This window comes from Schistocerca cancellata, chromosome 1 (genome assembly GCF_023864275.1).
Source record: "Schistocerca cancellata isolate TAMUIC-IGC-003103 chromosome 1, iqSchCanc2.1, whole genome shotgun sequence".
NCBI classification, from domain to species: domain Eukaryota; kingdom Metazoa; phylum Arthropoda; class Insecta; order Orthoptera; family Acrididae; genus Schistocerca; species Schistocerca cancellata.
This window is the reverse complement of record NC_064626.1, coordinates 1,252,183,464-1,252,205,079: the sequence shown is the minus strand read 5'-3', so window position 1 is coordinate 1,252,205,079 and position 21,616 is coordinate 1,252,183,464. Positions and strand designations below refer to the sequence as shown.

Genomic DNA, 21,616 nt, shown 5'->3' with positions numbered 1-21,616 from the left:
TTCCACAGGACTACATCCAGCATCTCTACGATCGTCTCCATGGGAGAATACCAGCCTGCATTGCTGCGAAAGGTGGATATACACTGTACTAGTGCAAACATTGTGCATGCTCTGTTGCCTATGTCTATGTGCCTGTGGTTCTGTCAGTGTGATCATGTGAAGTATCTGACCCCAGGAATGTGTCAATAAAGTTTCCCCTTCCTGGGACAATGAATTCACGGTGTTCTTATTTCAATTTCCAGGAGTGTATGTTCTGCAATTTTAATGTATTCGCCTCTTGCTTCCAGTGGGTGTCCTTATGTGACAGTCCACCATCACTCGAAAGAACATGTAATTGCCACAACCCCACGCGCAGCTGCCGTTAACACCACAACACAGCTGGCTACGTTTGGGGTGGTATCGCGACCAGCAGCCATGGACTGCTGATGAACGGCACTGCACTGTGTTCAGCTATGAATCACTTCTACATTACCCCAGATGACTATTGTATATGAATATGGTAGCGAACTGGGGAGATGTCTTAGGCTTCCAGTGTTCTGGAGAGGAACAGCGATGATACATCTACATCTACATCTACATTTATACTCCGCAAGCCACCCAACGGTGCGTGGCGGAGGGTACTTTATGTGCCACTGTCATTACCTCCCTTTTCTGTTCCAGTCGTGTATGGTTCGCGGGAAGAATGACTGCCGGAAAGCCTCCGTGCACGCTCGAATCTCTCTAATTTTACATTCGTGATCTCCTCGGGAGGTATAAGTAGGGGGAAGCAATATATTCGGTACCTCATCCAGAAACGCATCCTCTCGAAACCTGGCGAGCAAGCTACACCGCGATGCAGAGCGCCTCTCTTGCAGAGTCTGCCCCGTAACGCTATCACGCTAACCAAATAACCCTGTGACTAAACGCGCCGCTCCTCTTTGGATCTTCTCTATCACCTCTGTCAACCCGACCTGGTACGGATCCCACACTGATGAGCAATACTCAAGTATAGTCCGAACGAGTGTTTCGTAAGCCACCTCCTTTGTTGATGGACTACATTTTCTAAAGACTCTCCCAATGAATCTCAACCTGGCACCCGCCTTACCAACAATTAATTTTATATCATCATTCCACTTCAAATCGTTCCGTACGCATACTCCCAGATATTTCACAGAAGTAACTGCTACCAGTGTTTCTTCCGCTGTCATATAATCACACATTAAAGGATTCTTCTTTCTATGTATTCGCAATACATTACATTTGTCTATGTTAAGGTCCAGTTGCCACTCCCTGCACCAAGTGCCTATCCGCTGCAGATCTTCCTGCATTTCTCTGGTACTCCCGTGGCCAGGAAGATCTCCAGATGTGTCCGTGATAGAACATGTGTGGGGCCAGTATCAGGGATATCAGGGAACGTTAACAGCAGGTGTGGGCTATCTTGCCTCAGGAGAAGATACAACGCCCAGAGGGAGGTGCAACGCCATACTGGCTAATGGGTTCACACTGCTAAGATCTTTGTTAATTTTGTTACGTACCACAAACACTGAGGTAATACCATATACCCCGTCAGCCAGTGAAATTTAATTTTGTTTCATCCTCCCCTTCTGGATGCTTCAAATTTTTGTCAGGCTGTGTATTTAAAATATCCCTGATCTTCCTAGCACATGATATGAAGAGATAAAGGTGTTTTATAAAAATTTCCAAAGAAAGACTATTTGTAATTTTAAAATAATATTCAATTGTTGCAAAAGTAAAAATGGTTTTATTTAAGATTTAAATATAAGAAAAGTATTACGACATTAAAAAGTTATTTTCTACACACACGTTACTTCAAAAAATTAATGTTACATATGTGTCGTTCAGTTTATTCGTGCCAGACGATTTTTGATGTCGTACGATCAGTGCAAAATACCAAAAAAAACTTTCCTCACAAATATTTGCAGTTCAGTTCAACGGTAACCTTTGTAGGGTTCAACTGCTTGAAATTCTGATGCTTTCTTCGCTTCCCACAATATTCAGAAAATTCCTGTCTTTGAAAGTGTTACTGCTCACTTCGTCTTTTATTACTTCTTAATTTATCTGCACTCCATTGGCCATTGTACTAATGACACATGGTCATCCAAATTTTCATTTCAAGCGCAGTCTTAGAGGAAAATAAATGCCATTGCGGTGAAATAAAAACGGCTAAAACGAAATTAAAAAGACAGTAGAGCGCAGACGTTTATTTGTTTTTACAATGATCAGTAATGGACAACGAATTGGAAAAATGTCGGTGACAGCCTATAAATTAAAACCATTCCAACATTCGTTGGCTTTATTTGGGAAAATTGTCATAAACCACGATCAGGATGGCTGGACCAGATAAGCACTTCTGAATTGTCTTTTTCCTACTTTTCATTTGGTGTGCTGTATGTGCTGTAACACGAAAAATCACGTATTAACTATATTTTTCTTCGACTCCTTTCATTTCAGTAAATTACAATTACGAGATATTATGAAATATTGAGCCTGCACACATAAATAAGGCCTTAAATGAAGCATGAGCTAATAAATGAAAAAAGGCAAGTTTGGAATATCCTAACACAATGAAGTGGACTTGAAGTATACTTGTTGGACAAGAAGGATTGCGGAGACTACCTAGACTGTTCGTTGGGAACTGACACATGACATCTTTGACATGTTTTAAATGTTACATTCTAACTACGGTTAACAGTTGTGTGTGTAATGTAGGACGTATCCACAGTCGATGATTTGATGTGCAAGCGGTAAAGGAAAATTTTTACAATACACTCTCATATATTTTCCGTCTTCCAAATAATTTCCGCTGTGCTCAGTGCTGAGCTTCATTATTCCAAATATTTTATTATTAATATTTTCTCAAGTACTTTCTTGCAGATACGCATATACACTCCTGGAAATTGAAATAAGAACACCGTGAATTCATTGTCCCAGGAAGGGGAAACTTTATTGACACATTCCTGGGGTCAGATACATCACATGATCACCCTGACAGAACCACAGGCACATAGACACAGGCAACAGAGCATGCACAATGTCGGCACTAGTACAGTGTATATCCACCTTTCGCAGCAATGCAGGCTGCTATTCTCCCATGGAGACGATCGTAGAGATGCTGGATGTAGTCCTGTGGAACGGCTTGCCATGCCATTTCCACCTGGCGCCTCAGTTGGACCAGCGTTCGCGCTGGACGTGCAGACCGCGTGAGACGACGCTTCATCCAGTCCCAAACATGCTCAATGGGGGACAGATCCGGAGATCTTGCTGGCCAGGGTAGTTGACTTACACCTTCTAGAGCACGTTGGGTGGCACGGGATTCATGCGGACGTGCCATGTCCTGTTGGAACAGCAAGCTCCCTTGCCGGTCTAGGAATGGTAGAACGATGGGTTCGATGACGGTTTGGATGTACCGTGCACTATTCAGTGGCCCCTCGGCGATCACCAGTGGTGTACGGCCAGTGTAGGAGATCGCTCCCCACACCATGATGCCGGGTGTTGGCCCTGTGTGCCTCGGTCGTATGCAGTCCTGATTGTGGCGCTCACCTGCACGGCGCCAAACACGCATACGACCATCATTGGCACCAAGGCAGAAGCGACTCTCATCGCTGAAGACGACACGTCTCCATTCGTCCCTCCATTCACGCCTGTCGCGACACCACTGGAGGCGGGCTGCACGATGTTGGGGCGTGAGCGGAAGACGGCCTAACGGTGTGCGGGACCGTAGCCCAGCTTCATGGAGACGGTTGCGAATGGTCCTCGCCGATACCCCAGGAGCAACAGTGTCCCTAATTTGGTGGGAAGTGGCGGTGCGGTCCCCTACGGCACTGCGTAGGATCCTACGGTCTTGGCGTGCATCCGTGCGTCGCTGCGGTCCGGTCCCAGGTCGACGGGCACGTGCACCTTCCGCCGACCACTGTCGACAACATCGATGTACTGTGGAGACCTCACGCCCCACGTGTTGAGCAATTCGGCGGTACGTCCACCCGGCCTCCCGCATGCCCACTATACGCCCTCGCTCAAAGTCCGTCAACTGCACATACGGTTCACGTCCACGCTGTCGCGGCGTGCTACCAGTGTTAAAGACTGCGATGGAGCTCCGTATGCCACGGCAAACTGGCTGACACTGACGGCGGCGGTGCACAAATGCTGCGCAGCTAGCGCCATTCGACGGCCAACACCGCGATTCCTGGTGTGTCCGCTGTGCCGTGCGTGTGATCATTGCTTGTACAGCCCTCTCGCAGTGTCCGGAGCAAGTATGGTGGGTCTGACACACCGGTGTCAATGTGTTCTTTTTTCCATTTCCAGGAGTGTACGTATCGTCCTGCAGCAGCAACTAGGAAAGTGCCGTCCTTCGTGACGCCTCTTTGCCCTTGGTAACAAGGGTACGATGAGGCAATGTTTGATCGTACTATGGGAAGATCAACGTTTTGACTAGTGTGGTAAAGGAATATAATGAATTACGAACCACATATGACTGTTTCTAGATCTTGAACGGATAATTTCAAATGCCCTTGAGAGTAGTATTAGTAACGTACTGCTTTTCACAGACTGATTTTTCTGGACGGCCGCAGTGGTCGTGCGGTTCTAGGCGCTGCAGTCTGGAACTGCGAGACCGCTACGGTCGCAGGTTCGAATCCTGCCTCGGGCATGGATGTGTGTGATGTCCTTAGGTTAGTTAGGTTTAACGAGTTCTAATTTCTAGGGGACTAATGACCTCAGAAGTTGAGTCCCATAGTGCTCAGAGCCATTTTTTTGTTTTTTCTGAGTCAAGCAGCACACGTTTGAACAAACCCATTACGGCGATGACAGTGGTCACCGTTTTCGTCTTGACATAGCACGGTGTTGCAGACTGCGTAAACCTTCGTCGAACTTCCACTTCTGAGAAATGATTGGATTATTATGGTAGTAAAGTTTTGTTGCCTGTAGCATTTCCTTATCCAAACTGAGATGCGCCGCTTCCGAAATAATTGCGCTTATATTCACGAGATACGATGTGTTATGAGCGTCATCCAACGATCGGGTCCGTCTCCAAGAATCCTAAGGAAATGCAATCCGAAAAGAAAGGAAGTAGGTTACAGTACACTTGTTCGCCCACTGCTTGAATACTGCTCACCAGTGTGGGATCCGTACCAGATAGGGTTGATAGAGGAGATAGAGAAGATCCAACGGAGAGCAGCGCGCTTCATTACAGGATCATTTAGTAATCGCGAAAGCGTTACGGAGATGATAGATAAACTCCAGTGGAAGACTCTGCAGGAGAGGCGCTCAGTAGCTCGGTACGGACTTTTGTTGAGGTTTCGAGAACATACCTTCGCCGAGGAGTCAAAAAATGGTTCAAATGGCTCTGAGCACTATGGGACTTAACTTATATGGTCATTAGTCCCCTAGAACTTAGAACTACTTAAACCCAACTAACCTAAGGACATCACACACATCCATGCCCGAGGCAGGATTCGAACCTGCGACGGCAGCGGTCGCGCGGTTCCAGACTGTAGCGCCTCTGATCACCGAGGAGTCAAGCAGTATATTGCTCTCTCCTACGCATATCTCGCGAAGAGACCATGAGGATATAGTAAGAGAGATTAGAGCCCACACAGAGGCATACCGACAATCTTTCTTTCCACGAACAATACGAGACTGGAATAGAAGGGAGAACCGATAGTGGTACTCAGGGTGCCCTCCGCCACACACCGTCGGGTGGCTTGCGAAGTGTGGATGTAGATGTAGATGTAGAAAGCGTCTCCCATGAAGAACAAAGCTTCATCACTTTTGTGTGGTTTTGTAGAACCTGAGCGACCAGCTGTACCTAACTGAAAACATAGTGTCTTCAGAAGCCCCCGGCTGACATTATATGTCCATAGTTCACATATATTTTTAAGAGTAGAAGCAGATTGTTGCATATGATATATATCTTGTTACTAAGAGGCTTTTTTTTTCTTTTGAGCTTTTTTTCGTCCTTGTAGCTTTTAGTTATTGCTGCCTTTAATAATGAACAATATCAGTAACTTCGGAGCACGAACGTTTCGTGCTCCATCATACGGGCTTCTGTTGACATGGTTCCAGGTTCCTCAGCTGCTCGACTATGCTCCACAGTAACAAGTTACATGCCGCGTACGCAGGCAGCTGCTTATAGACAGTGAGAACAGCTGCTGCCATTTTTAATGAAATGTGGTTTTTCAAAATTAGGTTCCAAATGAAAATAAAATAACAGAATTCTGGACTGTAAGCATAGGAGACATATTCTCGAAACCCTGTCGCATTATAAAAAAACGCCAAATCTTTTACTATGAAACTAGTTGCATATCTCTTAATTCCATCTCTTTATACCAACTTACCAACAGCTGTGACAAACTTGACAGGATTAGGTCGCGTCCTTAAATACAGTGTATACCTGGAGAGTGTCAAAGAAGCGCTTAGTGGCTTTGAGTTTAATACTTCGCTTTGGGAAAGTAAAAGCTGTACGTTTGTGCATGAGAAGGGCCTATGGAAGCTGAAGTGAACACCAACCGTAAATGTTTAGTCTGGCTTCGTGAGATGTGATGCCCATTGAGTTGGCAGCGCTGCAGGTATACAAGCCGCCATCCTGCACGCGAACGGATGAGACGTTCACGTGGCTGATGACATCACCGACTTGGTCCACATACTGTCCGATAGTGTACCTGCGAACAAACAGATGAAACAAAACACGGATTATGGTTTTGAGCACTATTGAAGCAGGAAGTGCATCTCTTGGCGGCTGCCAAGTTATCTACGTGCCTCTCGAGCTGTCAGATATTTCTTTGCGGTTATGACAGGTACTGTCCAACTAAACTGAAAAAAAAAGAAGAAATCTATCGCATTCTAGTGGATGCAGGTTGCAGCATCTAAGCAAGTCTGTGTTTGCAATGCGAATGATGTCAGACATAGGAGATATAAATATAAAAAAACTGGCATATTTTGCATATTCTCACTCCATTATGTCATATAGTGCCATATTTTTGGGTAACTCCACAAACAGAGAAAAAATTTTTAGAGTACAGATGCGTATAATAAGAGTAATGAGTAGTGTAAATCCAAGAATATCATGTCGAAACCTATTCAAAGAATTGGGCATATTAACCACAGCTTCTCAGTATATTTATTCCTTAATGAAGTTTGTTGTAAATAATACATCTCTTTTTCCAACTAACTGCTTAGTACACAGTATCAATACTAGGAATAAGAACAGTATACATAAAGATTTAAAATCACTTACTCTTGCCCAGAAAGGAGTCCAGAATTCAGCAACGATATTTTCAATAAGTTACCAGCAACCATTAAGAGTTTAGTTTCAGACAAGGCACAATTTAAACATATTTTAAAAAATTTTTGGTGGCCAACTCCTTCTATTCCATCCATGAGTTTCTCAACAAGTGCAGTAGACCATTTTAATGAAAATTTATTATACTTTAATTTTTGACAATACTTGGTTGTGACAGCCAAGTAACTACCTGCTGTGTGAATGATGGATGTACTTAAAACGGATGTAAGTCTTAAGTCTGTAAATAGTGGAAGTTTAATTTGAAATCTTGTACATAATCTGACCCTTCTTAACTGAGGATCACTGAAATGAGTAATTTACTTTAATTTTTGACAATACTTGGTTCTAATAGCCAAGAAACAAGCAAATGTCTGAATGATGGATCTGATGAAAGCAGATGTAAGTGTTAAACCTGTAAATATTAGAAGTTTAAATTTAATTCGTGTACATAATTTTACTGTTCATTGATTGAGGATCGTTAAAATTAATGAAACTCAAGTTTTTCTAATTACGTTTTTGTAATGTGTTTATCTGACATGTTCCACACCCAGGAGAGTTCCCTCTTTTATAGGTCTATGGAATGAATAATTAATCTAATCTAATCTTATGCGGAGATGAAGAGCCACGCTCTGGATGGACTACGGTGGAGGGTTGCAACAGACCAGTTTCCGGAGCAAAGACCACAACAAAAATAACAAGCTTAATCTTTCGAATTGCAGGAATTTCTGAGCAGAAGCTGTTCTACCAAAATTTGGGATCACGCGAAAGTGCTACGAAATCTTACCTTAGAAAATTAGTCGAAAATGTACATGGTTAATGAAGCAATACCTGGGGTAGCAAATTTCTATACAGGGAGAATATATGCGCCGGCGCTACTTTCCTGACGAATTCAACTGGACGTCAGTCGGGGTGATGGAGCGAATTGCACAGGTCTTGTAGAAGCTGAGAGCGGCGCACACTGGCGCCGATACCGACCTGTGGCCGAGGCGGGAGGCGGTGAGGGGCCGGCCGTCGAGGTGCCAGGTGAACTGCGGGGGCGGGCTGCCGGCGGCGGCGCAGCGCAGCGACACGGGGCTGCCCGGGCTCAGCGCCTGCTCCACGAACGTCCACTGCAGCTCCGGCACCGTGTCTGCAACGCGACGCAGCCCTCCAGTCAGACCTCGTAACTTCACACACAGACTGTTCGCCGTTGCCAGTGCGCTAAAACAGGTGGCCAAGTCACCAGTTTTCGAGCGATGCCGTGCAGAGTTCGTGCAAAATACACTGAAGAGCCAAAGAAATTCGTACACCTGCCTAATATGGTGTAGGGCCCCCGCGAGCACGCAGAAGTGTCGCAACATGACGTGGCATGGACTCGACTTATGTCCGAAGTAGTGCTGGACGGAACTGACTCCATGAATCCTGCAAGGCTGTCCATAAATCCGTAAGAGTACGAGGAGGTGGTGCGCAGCACGTTGGTAGGCATCCCAGATATGCCCAATAATGTTCATGTCTGGAGAGTTTGGTGGCCAGTGGAAGTGTTTAAGTGCAGAAGACTGTTCCTGGAGCCACTCTGTAGCAATTCTGGTCGTGTGGGGTCTCGAATTGTCCTGCTGGAATTGCCCAAGTCAATCGGGACGCACAATGGACATTAATGGATGCAGGTGATCAGACGGGATGATTACCTACGTGTCACCTGTCAAAGTCGTATCTAGACGTATCAGGGGTCCCATATCACTCCAACTACACATGCTCCACACTATTACAGAGTCTCCACCAGCTTGAACAGTCCCCAGCTGACATGCAGGGTCCATGGATTCATGAGGTTGTCTCCACACCCGTACACGTCAATCCGCTTGATGCAATTTGAAATGAGACTCGTCCAACCAGGCAACATGTCTCCAGTCATCAACAGTCCAGTGTCGTTGTTGACGGGCCCAGGTGAGGCGTAAAGCTTTGTGTCGTGCAGTCCTCAAGGGTACACGAGTGGGCCATCGGCTCCGAAACCCCACCATATCGATGATGTTTGGTTGAATGTTTCTCACACTGACACTTATTGAAATCTGCAGCAATTTGTGGAAGGATGCCAATTCTGTCACGTTGAACGATCCTTTTCAGTTGTCGGTGGTCTCCTTCTTGTAGGATCTTTTTCCGGCCGCAACGATGTCGGAGAGTTTACCTGAGTCTTGATATTTACGGTACACTCGTGAAATGGTCGTACGGGAAAATCCCCATTTCATCGCTATCTCGGAGATGCTATGTCCCATTTCCCTTATAACCTGCCATTGTAGCAGCAATAATCGATGTAACAACTGCACCATTTTTTTTCCTTTATTGTAATTTTAATCACCTATACAGGCGGGCTGGCAGCAGCACAGTACGCTGCTCTTCAGCCTTACGTGGAAACAATAACATGACATAGAGGTGATACAGACAATACAAAAAACGGCGGGCAAAAAATGGAGATACAAAAAAAAAAAAAACAATAGACATGAAGCCGGTCACGTTGGACGATAAAAACACTAACACTTGCGGACACGGCGCACAAAACACGGAGAACGGCGATGGCACATGTGAACAGTGGAGTCGTAACTGCACGAAACACAAAATGAAGCACACACACGAGATACTGATGGCGATGATCTCCGGCGCGCGAATATTCACTATGCGTGTGCGAGTCCGGGGACCTGCCAAGAGAGGAGGAGGAGGAAGGGGAGTGGGAGAGCGAGAGGGGAGAGCAGAGATGCCACGGGCAGGGGAGATAGGGGGGAGGGAGGAAGGGGGAGGGGAAGCCTGGGGGAAGAGGGGTGGAGGAAGGGGATGGGGGAAAAGGAAAAAGAAGGGAAGAGAAGAGAAGGGAGGGAGGGTGCCGAAAGGAAAGGACACCGGAAGTGGGGGGGGGCAGGGTCAAAGTTGATAGGAGGGGTATGGAGGGGACGAGGACATCATCAGGGAGGGGGAGCTGGCGGAAGCCACCTTGGGAGAGGGTAAGGAGGGTGGAGAGATGGAGACCGGGGGGGGGGGGGGACGTGCGAATATAGGCGCGGCAGCGGGCGGGGGTGGGAAAGGATCGGGGAGACGAGAGGGTGAGGAGGATCAAGTTTACGGGAGGTGTACAGGATCTGTATCCTAACTGCACCAGACGCTTGCTGTCTTATATAGGCGTTTCCGACCGCAGCACCGTATTCTGCCTGTTTACCTATCTCTGTATTTGAGCACGCACGCCTATACTGGTTACTTTGGCGCTTCAATGTGGTTCTGCAAGGGAACGAGCCGTAATTCATTGCCACCTGCTGAGCCATGCGCTGCGTCCGTTAGCAGCGGCTGCCTCAGTTGTTTATGTGCGGACATGGTAATAAAACTGGTTATAGTGAGGTAAATGTGATAACTGATCTTGGATCATATGAAATGACGGATTCCCAAGTTGAAGACTCAAAACCCAGATACCCACTACCATACAGCTATACGAAAATGTGTAAACTTCAACATATATAAACAATGTAATTACGTTGACCATTATGGACTTCTTAAAATGATGAGCAGTGATAAACAATTATTTACACTTTATTTTATGTGTTTCAAAGACGATTGTGTACAAATAGATCGATATTTGATAGTATTTTCTTTGCTACAATTTTTAAAGTTAAATCTTTGCTTTGGGGCAGTTAGTGGTACGAGTTTGTAGTGCGAGGATGAAGTATAAGTTATGTGCTTGTTGTTTGTCTGTGAAGTGAAATGACTGCAAATATATCTGTTCAACAACAGAAAGTCCGCCAGTGTTCATATTATTAAGGGGCTCCGGAACGCCCTATACTTGCAATGTTAAAATAACGCTTATAAATTACATCTTTCCTCACAAAGTATTTGAGGTAGGAAGTTGAACTTTTTACAGATTATTTATTGGAATATGGGCTACAACTTAACACAGGGATTTTACAAAATTTTAGTTCAGTTATTAAAGATGATTTTTTTTCAATTGTAATGAAAATTCACAACATTTTTTGAAATTTTTTATTTATATATTCAAAAATATACAGTTTTTTGGAAAAAGGCTGTGTTAAATTATGCAGAAGGTACTGTGTGACATTTACTGAAAGTTTGAAACAAATATGTTTGGAAGATCCTTAGAAAACATGTAATTAGCATGAGAAAATAAAAGTTTTGGGAATCGAGCGACAAAGATTGGATTAACTTTTTAGTGCATTCCAGGTCCATAGGATGGATTATCCTCATCCTCTGCAAACTCCTCCTCCAGCTTCCTCTTGTTCCTCCTCCTGTTTACTCTTGCTTGTATTTCTAGACTCTTTACAGCCCTGTCTGCAGCCCGAAGGCGTTCCTTGTCTAAAGCAAGCATCGCTCGTACCATGTTAGAATGTTATTATTTACAGTAATAACACATACCTTTGGCTTTCCAACATTTCTCCTTTTCTTAAAAGCCTTCAGAGGATTTCTAATAACTTTACTTTTACTCATTATTATACTTCAACAAAACAGAGACTCAAGAAACAGAATTAATTACGAATATTTTCGAGATAACGACAGAGTAAATAAACATGAAACAATCGACAATCACACCAGCGATATATATTGAACCATCACAGGTTAGCCACAACACATACTTTATGTCACATCACTAAAATGTACCTGACGAACACGGACGTTAATAATAACACCATTTGACAGCAGTTTAACAGCGCCACAGTGGGTCACGCCCATGCAGAACACATTTCAAAAAAAATTTAAAAATAGTTGTAGTCTTCAGAATTGAATAAATTATATATCTATTAAAATGTAATAGTCTGCAGATTCAGAAAACGCAAAAAAGTAAAAATTGAACTTTTCATGATTTTGAGCCTTTCTGGAGCCCCTTAAACAAAATGAAACCGAGCATCCTCTAGACTAGTATAAAAAGTAGCATTTTAGAATGGACTGCGAGCCTACAACTTTCAACAACGAAGGACAATTAAAAGACGAGTATTATTAAAACTGTTTATACCAGTTCTGCCGTTGCTACATCTCGCTGCAATGTGTCGCTAAGTCACCGTGCCAAGTGCTGTGAAAATGTGAACAGCCGGCCAAATTATTAACTTACTTCAAAATTAATAAATCGACTTTAGGCTACAAGAGGTTAGTGATGGTCAGAACATACAGCCATAACCGATTTCTTGCGTCTTAGGTGAAATTCAGGTTAACCTTAAAGCTTCTTCACCGACTGTAAAATTTGTTTGTGGGGCCACTGACCGCTAAGTCAGTATATGACGTTCTTTTATAATGCTGTTAAAGTTCCTTTTTAAGAAAAATTTTAAGTTTTAGCTCTGGCTAAAATTTTAGTTTTAGTATTTACGTTCTTAAACTGTAACTGTTCTTGGTAAACGTACTGCTACCATTTACTTCACTGCGATACGATATTGGTGCAGTTTGCAAGAATGATCTGTATTCGCCTTATACTGTTACCTTGCTAACTGTACTGTATTGTGTTGTACTACCTAGAAGTTTTTGCGAACTAATGAAATATATCTCCAACTGGTCCTTAAGTCAGTTTTGCAGTTTGCTATGTTTTGGTTTGTATTGTGCTTGCTTGTAATCTTAAGTTATTTGACTTCCTGATTAATTGTGCCTGTTATTGGGCTCTAAGCCAATTTGGCAGTTGCTAATTTGATCAAAGTATTTAACAGTCACTGTTGAGGAATTATGTTTTTATTGGCTTTGATTTGCTACTCATTAGTACTACGTTTTGGAAGACACATGTCATGTGGCCTTAAGAAGTTTTTTTGTTTGTCTTGGCTTTTTACGCTTTGATCACTACTTGAACTGCAGGTTCTTTTAACCGAATTGTTTCCTGACATTGTATTATTGGTTTATTTTTATAATTGTAGAGATTATGAATGTTTTTAATAAACTGTTGTTAAGAAATACTTTAATTTGTGGTCCCAGCACTTTTATATTCTCCACCCAGCTCCTTACCACTTCACCTAGTTTCCCCATTAACAGCTGACAACATCATTAACACGACACACATGAGCTAGCAACCCTACACATCTGGCTCTGGGAAGGTGACTCACATTTCTGAAATAGGAACACGTACACAAACTCAAAGATGACTAACCAAATAGTTGTTGTTGTTGTTGTCTTCAGTCCTGAGACTGGTTTGATGCAGCTCTCCATGCTACTCTATCCTGTGCAAGCTTCTTCATCTCCCAGTACCTACTGCAACCTACATCCTTCTGAATCTGCTTAGTGTAATCATCTCTTGGTCTCCCCCTGCGATTTTTACCCTCCACGCTGCCTTCCAATACTAAATTGGTGATCCCTTGATGCCTCAGAACATGTCCTACCAACCGATCCCTTCTTCTGGTCAAGTTGTGCCACAAACTTCTCTTCTCCCCAATCCTCTTCAATACTTCCTCATTAGTTATGTGATCTACCCATCTAATCTTCAGCATTCTTCTGTAGCACCACATTTCAAAAGCTTCTATTCTCTTCTTGTCCAAACTATTTACCGTCCATGTTTCACTTCCATACGTGGCTACACTCCATACAAATACTTTCAGAAATGACTTCCTGACACTTAAATGTATACTCGATGTTAACAAATTTCTCTTCTTCAGAAACGCTTTCCTTGCCATTGCCAGTCTACATTTTATATCCTCTCTACTTCGACCATCATCAGTTATTTTGCTCCCCAAATAGCAAAACTCCTTTACTACTTTAAGTGTCTCATTTCCTAATCTAATACCCTCAGCATCACCCGACTTAATTCGACTACATTCCATTATCCTCGTTTTGCTTTTGTTGATGTTCATCTTATATCCTCCCTTCAAGACACCATCCATTCCGTTCAACTGCTCTTCCAAGTCCTTTGCTGTCTCTGACAGAATTACAATGTCATCGGCGAACCTCAAAGTTTTTATTTCTTCTCCATGGATTTTAATACCTACTCCAAATTTTTCTTTTGTTTCCTTTTCTGCTTGCTCAATATACAGATTGAATAACATTGGGGAGAGGCTACAAACCTGTCTCACTCCCTTCCCAACCGCTGCTTCCCTCTCATGCCCCTCGACTCTTATAACTGCCATCTGGTTTCTGTACAAATTGTAAATAGCCTTTCGCTCCCTGTATTTTACCCCTGCCACCTTTAGAATTTGAAAGATAGTATTCCAGTCAACATTGTCAAAAGCTTTCTCTAAGTCTACAAATGCTAGAAATGTAGGTTTGCCTTTCCTTAATCTTTCTTCTAAGATAAGTCGTAAGGTCAGTATTGCCTCACGTGTTCCAGTATTTGTACGGAATCCAAACTGATCTTCCCCGAGGTCGGCTTCTACTAGTTTTTCCATTCGTCTGTAAAGAATTCGTGTTAGTATTTTGCAGCTGTGGCTTATTAAACCGATTGTTCGGTAATTTTCACATCTGTCAACACCTGCTTTCTTTGGGATTGGAATTATTATATTCTTCTTGAAGTCTGAGGGTATTTCGCCTGTTTCATACATCTTGCTCACCAGATGGTAGAGTTTTGTCAGGACTGGCTCTCCCAAGGCCGTCAGTAGTTCCAATGGAATGTTGTCTACTCCGGGGGCCTTGTTTCGACTAAGGTTTTTCAGTGCTCTGTCAAACTCTTCACGCATTATCGTATCTCCGATTTCATCTTGATCTACATCCTCTTCCATTTCCATAATATTGTCCTCAAGTACATCGCCCTTGTATAGACCCTCTATATACTCCTTCCACCTTTCTGCTTTCCCTTCTTTGCTTAGAACTGGGTTTCCATCTGAGCTCTTGATGTTCATACAAGTGGTTCTCATATCTCCAAAGGTCTCTTTAATTTTCCTGTAGGCAGTATCTATCTTACCCCTAGTGAGATAAGCCTCTACATCCTTAATCCCAATATCTCGACCTAGTGCTTCCCTGCCACCAACCTGCAGTAGCTCATCCGTGACCTGCCAAAACTGCTGGAATAGCTTCGCCACCGTGCCCGCAGAGACCAGAGACCTGTGCATGTACCGCCATCACATATGACAGCTCCTCCTTGCACAGCCATGCCAGGCCTGGTGCGTTCCTAGCAACGAAATCTTTTACAGTGCACAAGAAGGCAAGATACAGCCTCGTATCTACATTCTAATGCTACTTGGTTATGGGCCACACTCCAGGACACTGCAGAACCACACTCTGCTATCAGCTGTAGCGTAGGAATTTGGTGGAATGGAGCTCCGGCTGTTCATAGCCTCCATTTCACAAAGACTTTATCAAACACAAAATATTCTTGTTTACAATAAAGAAACGATAACAAAATAAAACCGAAGCTACAGCCCAATACAGTTCATGAATGCAGGGTTCAAGAAGAGGATAACAACATAAATTACCTTTAACACAATGAAAATAAAATTTATATCGACCTCACCATGGTAGACAAAATGAGGAAAATTATAGTTTACGATAAATGATTACAATTAACAGAGAAATGAGAGCATCATTAACATCTGCAATGAAATGCAGGACAAAACAATAAGCCGGCTGGGGTGGCCGAGCGGTTCTAGGCGCTACAGTCTGGAACCGAGCGACCGCTACGGTCGCAGGTTCGAATCCTGCCTTGGGCATGGATGTGTGTGATGTCCTTAGGTTAGTTAGGTTTAAGTAGTTCTAAGTTCTAGGGGACTGATGACCTCAGATGTTAAGTTCCATAGTGCTCAGATCCATTTGAACCAAAATAATAAGACACTCTTTGATTTAATTAACGTTCTTTACATTAGCACTCGACTAGATATGGATCTATGACAGTCCTATCACGAACTAGCCACTAAAGCTAAGTCAACGGTCGTTCCACAGTGGACATGCTGGTCCCTGTCAGATCGCTGAAGTTTAACACGAATATCGACAGTACTTGGATGGGTGACCATTCATGTTCACTGCCTTTATAGCAGAGAGAACTGGTGGGGTTGTGGTACATAGTCTCTGTTTACCAGTATTTGCTCCAATGTCCTGAATTAAATTTCAAGTGTCTCGTGAAGTGAGGGCATGCAGCAGTGCTGACATTTGGACAGGGGTGTTGATCACGAGGCTATTTGGGAAGAATAGGCTATGTGCTGGCATCAGGATTCACCATCTTCCTTCTCTCATCACCATCATAAAACACTTACATGACACCATACTTTACACAAAACCATTGCAGTCATCTATACTTAATAGCTACAGTTAAACAACGCACAATGTTCGCACTTTGTGAAGAAAAAGTGCCTACAGGTGCGAGAAAATTCCCTTCCAGTTCAGGTGGCTGAACCTGCACATTGAGATCTCCCAGCCCCATACGACTTCACTAAATCAAAACTACTATGAACTAACTACAGTACTACCTACGCAAATTTCTTAATACAACATTCTGTTCAATATGACATACAAAAAATCTCTTTTATGGTGTTAAATAATAGATTAATTTTCGATAAAATGGTATTAACGAAATCACTTTTGCTCCCAGGACGATAATATAGCCTCCTGTACAATGGCCTAAACAAAATCAATCACACTCACGACTTATAAACAAAACTACACGGCTCTTGCTTTTAGAGAAATCATTCTCACGTCCTGCGTTGTGCCGTATAACAACCATAACATACTGCCCTCCATCCACGGACCTTCCACGTAATATTACTCGTCATACGACACACTCGTCACTGCACACTATGTTGCATCACACGACCAACCAAAATACAGCTGTCGGTCACTAAAGCATACAGTTTGTGCTGCTGCTGTAATGTGGAAGCCACTGTCTGCGTCTCCACTGGAGACCGGGAAGTGTCACCAACCGCCTCCCCCCCCCTCCCCCCTCCAAGGGGTTGTTGGTGTCCACACAGCGTCCAGCGCCGACCGTCAGGTACCTCCCGTAGGCAGCTCCTTGGTGCGCCAACTTGGAGAAGGCTTTCCAGTCTTGGCTCTTCACAACAGCCTGCCTCCAAATTTTCGCAGGTGAACAGTGGACTGGGTGGACGACCTCGGTTAAGGCACATACGGTATCAGGAACTCCCCTGCCGTCAGCAAGAGGGACGGGCGTCCCTTTCCGCCATTGGAAGTATAGTAATCAATCTAATAAAATAATTATTAAAGGCCAATGGTCAGCCACTGTCACTGAGGCGGCATATCCCAGCGTGTGCATGCACCATAGCAAATGTCGATTACAACACCTTTTATCTGTACAAAATTGGCTCAAAAATGCATTTTACATTTCTTGATTTCTGCCCTTACTTAAATATTTACCTTTTGATAACTACTATGCGATATCACGTATTCATAACACAGCTGCTGCGAATTTGAGCCGCAATTGCCAATTACCATCTAGTACTTGTTTCGAAATTTGCATTTATTATAATGTAGATAATAGCAATTTCATCTAGGTTTTGGAATTGTAATTGTCCGTACTTGCGCTCCATCTGTCGATTTTTACTGCTTAATTTTGGTTAGCACCGATCAGCACACACAGCTGTTAGTGTTCTGATGACTTCAAATGGCAACAAACATGCTTTGACTAACTTTCACATTTCTTATATCTTACTTTTTTATCATTTACATATTACAATTCGTATCGAGGGTATATGAACTTTGTGCTTAGGTACACTTCTTAAAATAAAAATGGTTCAAATGACTCAAGTAGTTCAAATGGCTCTGAGCACTATGGGACTTAACATCTGAGGTCATCAGTCCCCTAGAACTTAGAACTACTTAAACCTAACTAATCTAAGGACATCACACACATCCATGCCAGAGGCAGGATTCGAACCTGCGATCGTACCGGTCGCGCGGTTCCAGACTGAAGCGCCTAAAACCACTCGGCCACAGCGGCCGGATATCTTAAAACATATGGGGAGTTTAGCTTATATATTACATTTTTTCATGTTGTTCTACTTTAATTTTTTTTTTTTTTTGCATAAGTGGGTTAATTGTTTTACTTTCAATGAGAAAAATATTTCGGTTGTCTCCGTAGGTTCAGAATTGCACTCAGTAACTTCGTTGGTCCCCCCCTCCCCCCCCCCCCCATGAATCAAGGACCTTGCCGTTGGTGGGGAGGCTTGCGTGCCTCAGCGATACAGATGGCCGTACCGTAGGTGCAACCACAACGGAGGGGTATCTGTTGACAGGCCAGACAAACGTGTGGTTCCTGAACAGGGGCAGCAACCTTTTCAGTAGTTGCAGGGGTAACAGCCTGGTTGATTGACTGATCTGGCCTTGTAACAATAACCAAAATGGCCTTGCTGTTCTCGTACTGCGAACGGCTGAAAGCAAGGGGAAACTACAGCCGTAATTTTTCCCGAGGGCATGCAGCTTTACTGTATGGTTAAATGATGATGGCGTCCTCTTGGGTAAAATATTCCGGAGGTAAAATAGTCCCCCACTCGGATCTCCGTGCGGGGACTACTCAAGAGGACGTCGTTATCAGGAGAAAGAAAACTGGCGTTCTACGGATCAGAGCGTGGAATGTTGGATCCCTTAATCGGGCAGGTAGGCTAGAAAATTTAAAATGGGAAATGGATAGGTTAAAGTTAGATATAGTGGGAATTAGTGAAGTTCGGTGGCAGGAGGAACAAGACTTCTGGTCAGGTGAATACAGGGTTATAAATACAAAAGCAAATAGGGGTAATGAAGGTGTAGGTTTAATAATGAATAAAAATAGGAGTACGAGTAAGCTACTACAAACAGCATAGTGACCGAGCCGGCCGCGGTGGTCTAGCGGTTCTGGCGCTGCAGTCCGGAACCGCGGGACTGCTACGGTCGCAGGTTCGAATCCTGCCTCGGGCATGGGTGTGTGTGATGTCCTTAGGTTAGTTAGGTTTAAGTAGTTCTAAGTTCTAGGGGACTTATGACCTAAGATGTTGAGTCCCATAGTGCTCAGAGCCATTTGAACCATAGTGAACGCATCATTGTGGAAAAGATAGACACAAAGCCCACGCCTAATACAGTAGTACACGTTTATATGCCAACTAGCTCTGCAGATGACCAAGAAATTGATGAAATGTATGATGAGATAAAAGAAATTATTTAGGTAGTGAAGGGAGACGAAAATTTAATAGCCATGGGTGACTGGAATTCGAGTGTAGGAAAAGGGAGTGAAGGAAACATAGTAGGTAAATATGGATTGAGGCTAAGAAATGAAAGAGGAAGCCGTCTGGTAGAATTTTGCGCAGAGCATAACTTAATCATAGCTAACACTTGGTTCAAGAATCATGAAAGAAGGTTGTATACATGGAAGAACCCTGGAGATACTAAAAGGTATCAGATAGATTATATAATGGTAAGACAGAGATTTAGGAACCAGGTTTTAAATTGTAAGACATTTCCAGGGGCAGATGTGGACTCTGACCACAATCTATTGGTTATAAACTGTAGATTAAAACTGAAGGAACTGCAAAAAGGTGGGAATTTAAGGAGCTGGGGCCTGGATAAACTGTAAGAACCAGAAGTTGTAGAGTTTCAGGGAGAGCATAAGGGAACAATTGACTGGAATGGGGAAAGAAATACAGGAGAAGAAGAATGGGTAGCTTTGAGGGATGAAATAGTGAAGGCAGCAGAGGATAAAATAGGTAAAAAGACGAGAGCTAGTAGAAACCCTTGGCTAACAGAAGAAATATTGAATTTAATTGATGAAAGGAGAAAATATAAAAATGCAATAAATGAAGCAGGCAAAAAGGAATACAAACGTCTCAAAAATGAGATCGACAGGAAGTGCAAATTGGCTAAGCAGGGATGGCTAGAGGACAAATGTAAGGATGTAGAGGCTTATCTCACTAGGGGTAAGATAGATACTGCCTACAGGAAAATTAAAGAGACCTTTGGAGAAAGGAGAACCACTTGCATGAATATCAAGAGCTTTGATAGAAACCCAGTTCTAAGCAAAGAGGGAAAGCAGAAAGGTGGAAAGAGTGTATAGTGAGTCTATACAAGGGCGACGTACTTGGGACAATAATTTGGAAATGGAAGAGGATGTAGTTGAAGATGAAATGGAAGATATGATACTGCGTAAAGAGTTTGACAGAGCACTGAAAGACCTGAGTCGAAACAAGGCCCCCGGAGTAGACAACATTCCATTAGAACTACTGACAGCCTTGGGAGAGCCAGTCATGACAAACCTCTACCATCTGGTGAGCAAGATGTACGAGACAGGCGAAATAGCCTCAGACTTCAAGAAGAATATAATAATTCCAATCCCAAAGAAAGCAGGTGTTGACAGATGTGAAAATTACCGAACTATCAGTTTAATAAGTCACATCTGCAAAATACTAACACGAATTCTATACAGACGAATGGAAAAACTGGTAGAAGCCGACCTCGGGGAAGATCAGTTTGGATTCCGTAGAAATGTTGGAACACGTGAGGCAATAGTGACCTTACGACTTAACTTAGAAAAAAGATTAACGATTCTAGCATTTGTATACTTACAGAAAGCTTTTGACAATGTTGATTGGAATACTCTCTTTCAAATTCTGAAGGTGGCGGGGGTAAAATACAGGGAGCGAAAGGCTATTTACAATTTGTACAGAAAACAGATGGCAGTCATAAGAGTCGAGGGGTATGAAAGGGAAGCAGTGGTTGGGAAGGGAGTGAGACAGGGTTGTGGCCTATCCCCGATGTTATTCAATCTTTATATTGAGCAAGCAATAAAGGAAACAAAAGAAAAGTTCGGAGTAGGTATTAAAATACATGGAGAAGAAATAAAAACTTTGAGGTTCGCCGATGACATTGTAATTCTGTCAGAGACAACAAAGTACTTGGAAGAGCAGTTGAACGGAATGGACAGTGTCTTGAATGGAGAGTATAAGATGAACATCAACAAAAGCAAAACGAGGATAATGGAATGTAGTCGAATTAAGTCGGGTGATGCTGAGGGAATTAGATTAGGAAATGAGACACTTAAAGTAGTAAAGGAATTTTGCTATTTGGGGAGCAAAATAAGTGATGATGGTCGAAGTAGAGAAGATATAAAATGTAGACTGGTAATGGCAAGAAAAGCGTTTCTGAAGAAGAAAAATTTGTTAACATCGAGTATAGATTTAAATGTCAGGAAGTCGATCCTGAAAGTACACTCCTGGAAATGGAAAAAAGAACACATTGACACCGGTGTGTCAGACCCACCATACTCGCTCCGGACACTGCGAGAGGGCTGTACAAGCAATGATCACACGCACGGCACAGCGGACACACCAGGAACCGCGGTGTTGGCCGTCGAATGGCGCTAGCTGCGCAGCATTTGTGCACCGCCGCCGTCAGTGTCAGCCAGTTTGCCGTGGCATACGGAGCACCATCGCAGTCTTTAACACTAGTAGCATGCCGCGACAGCGTGGACGTGAACCGTATGTGCAGTTGTCGGACTTTGAGCGAGGGCGT

At 43.4% G+C, this 21,616-nt stretch overlaps 1 protein-coding gene across 1 annotated transcript in view; it reads right to left on the bottom strand.

Moving 5' to 3' along the window:
- Positions 1-21,616, bottom strand: part of LOC126094923 (Down syndrome cell adhesion molecule-like protein Dscam2) — an 873,814-nt gene that overhangs the window by 250,778 nt on the left and 601,420 nt on the right. The window contains exons 10-11 of the mRNA XM_049909573.1: positions 8,252-8,405; positions 6,505-6,656 (exon numbers count right to left, since the gene is read on the bottom strand). Coding sequence (XP_049765530.1) covers positions 6,505-6,656; positions 8,252-8,405 — 306 coding nt within the window. The remainder of the gene's footprint in view (positions 1-6,504; positions 6,657-8,251; positions 8,406-21,616) is intronic.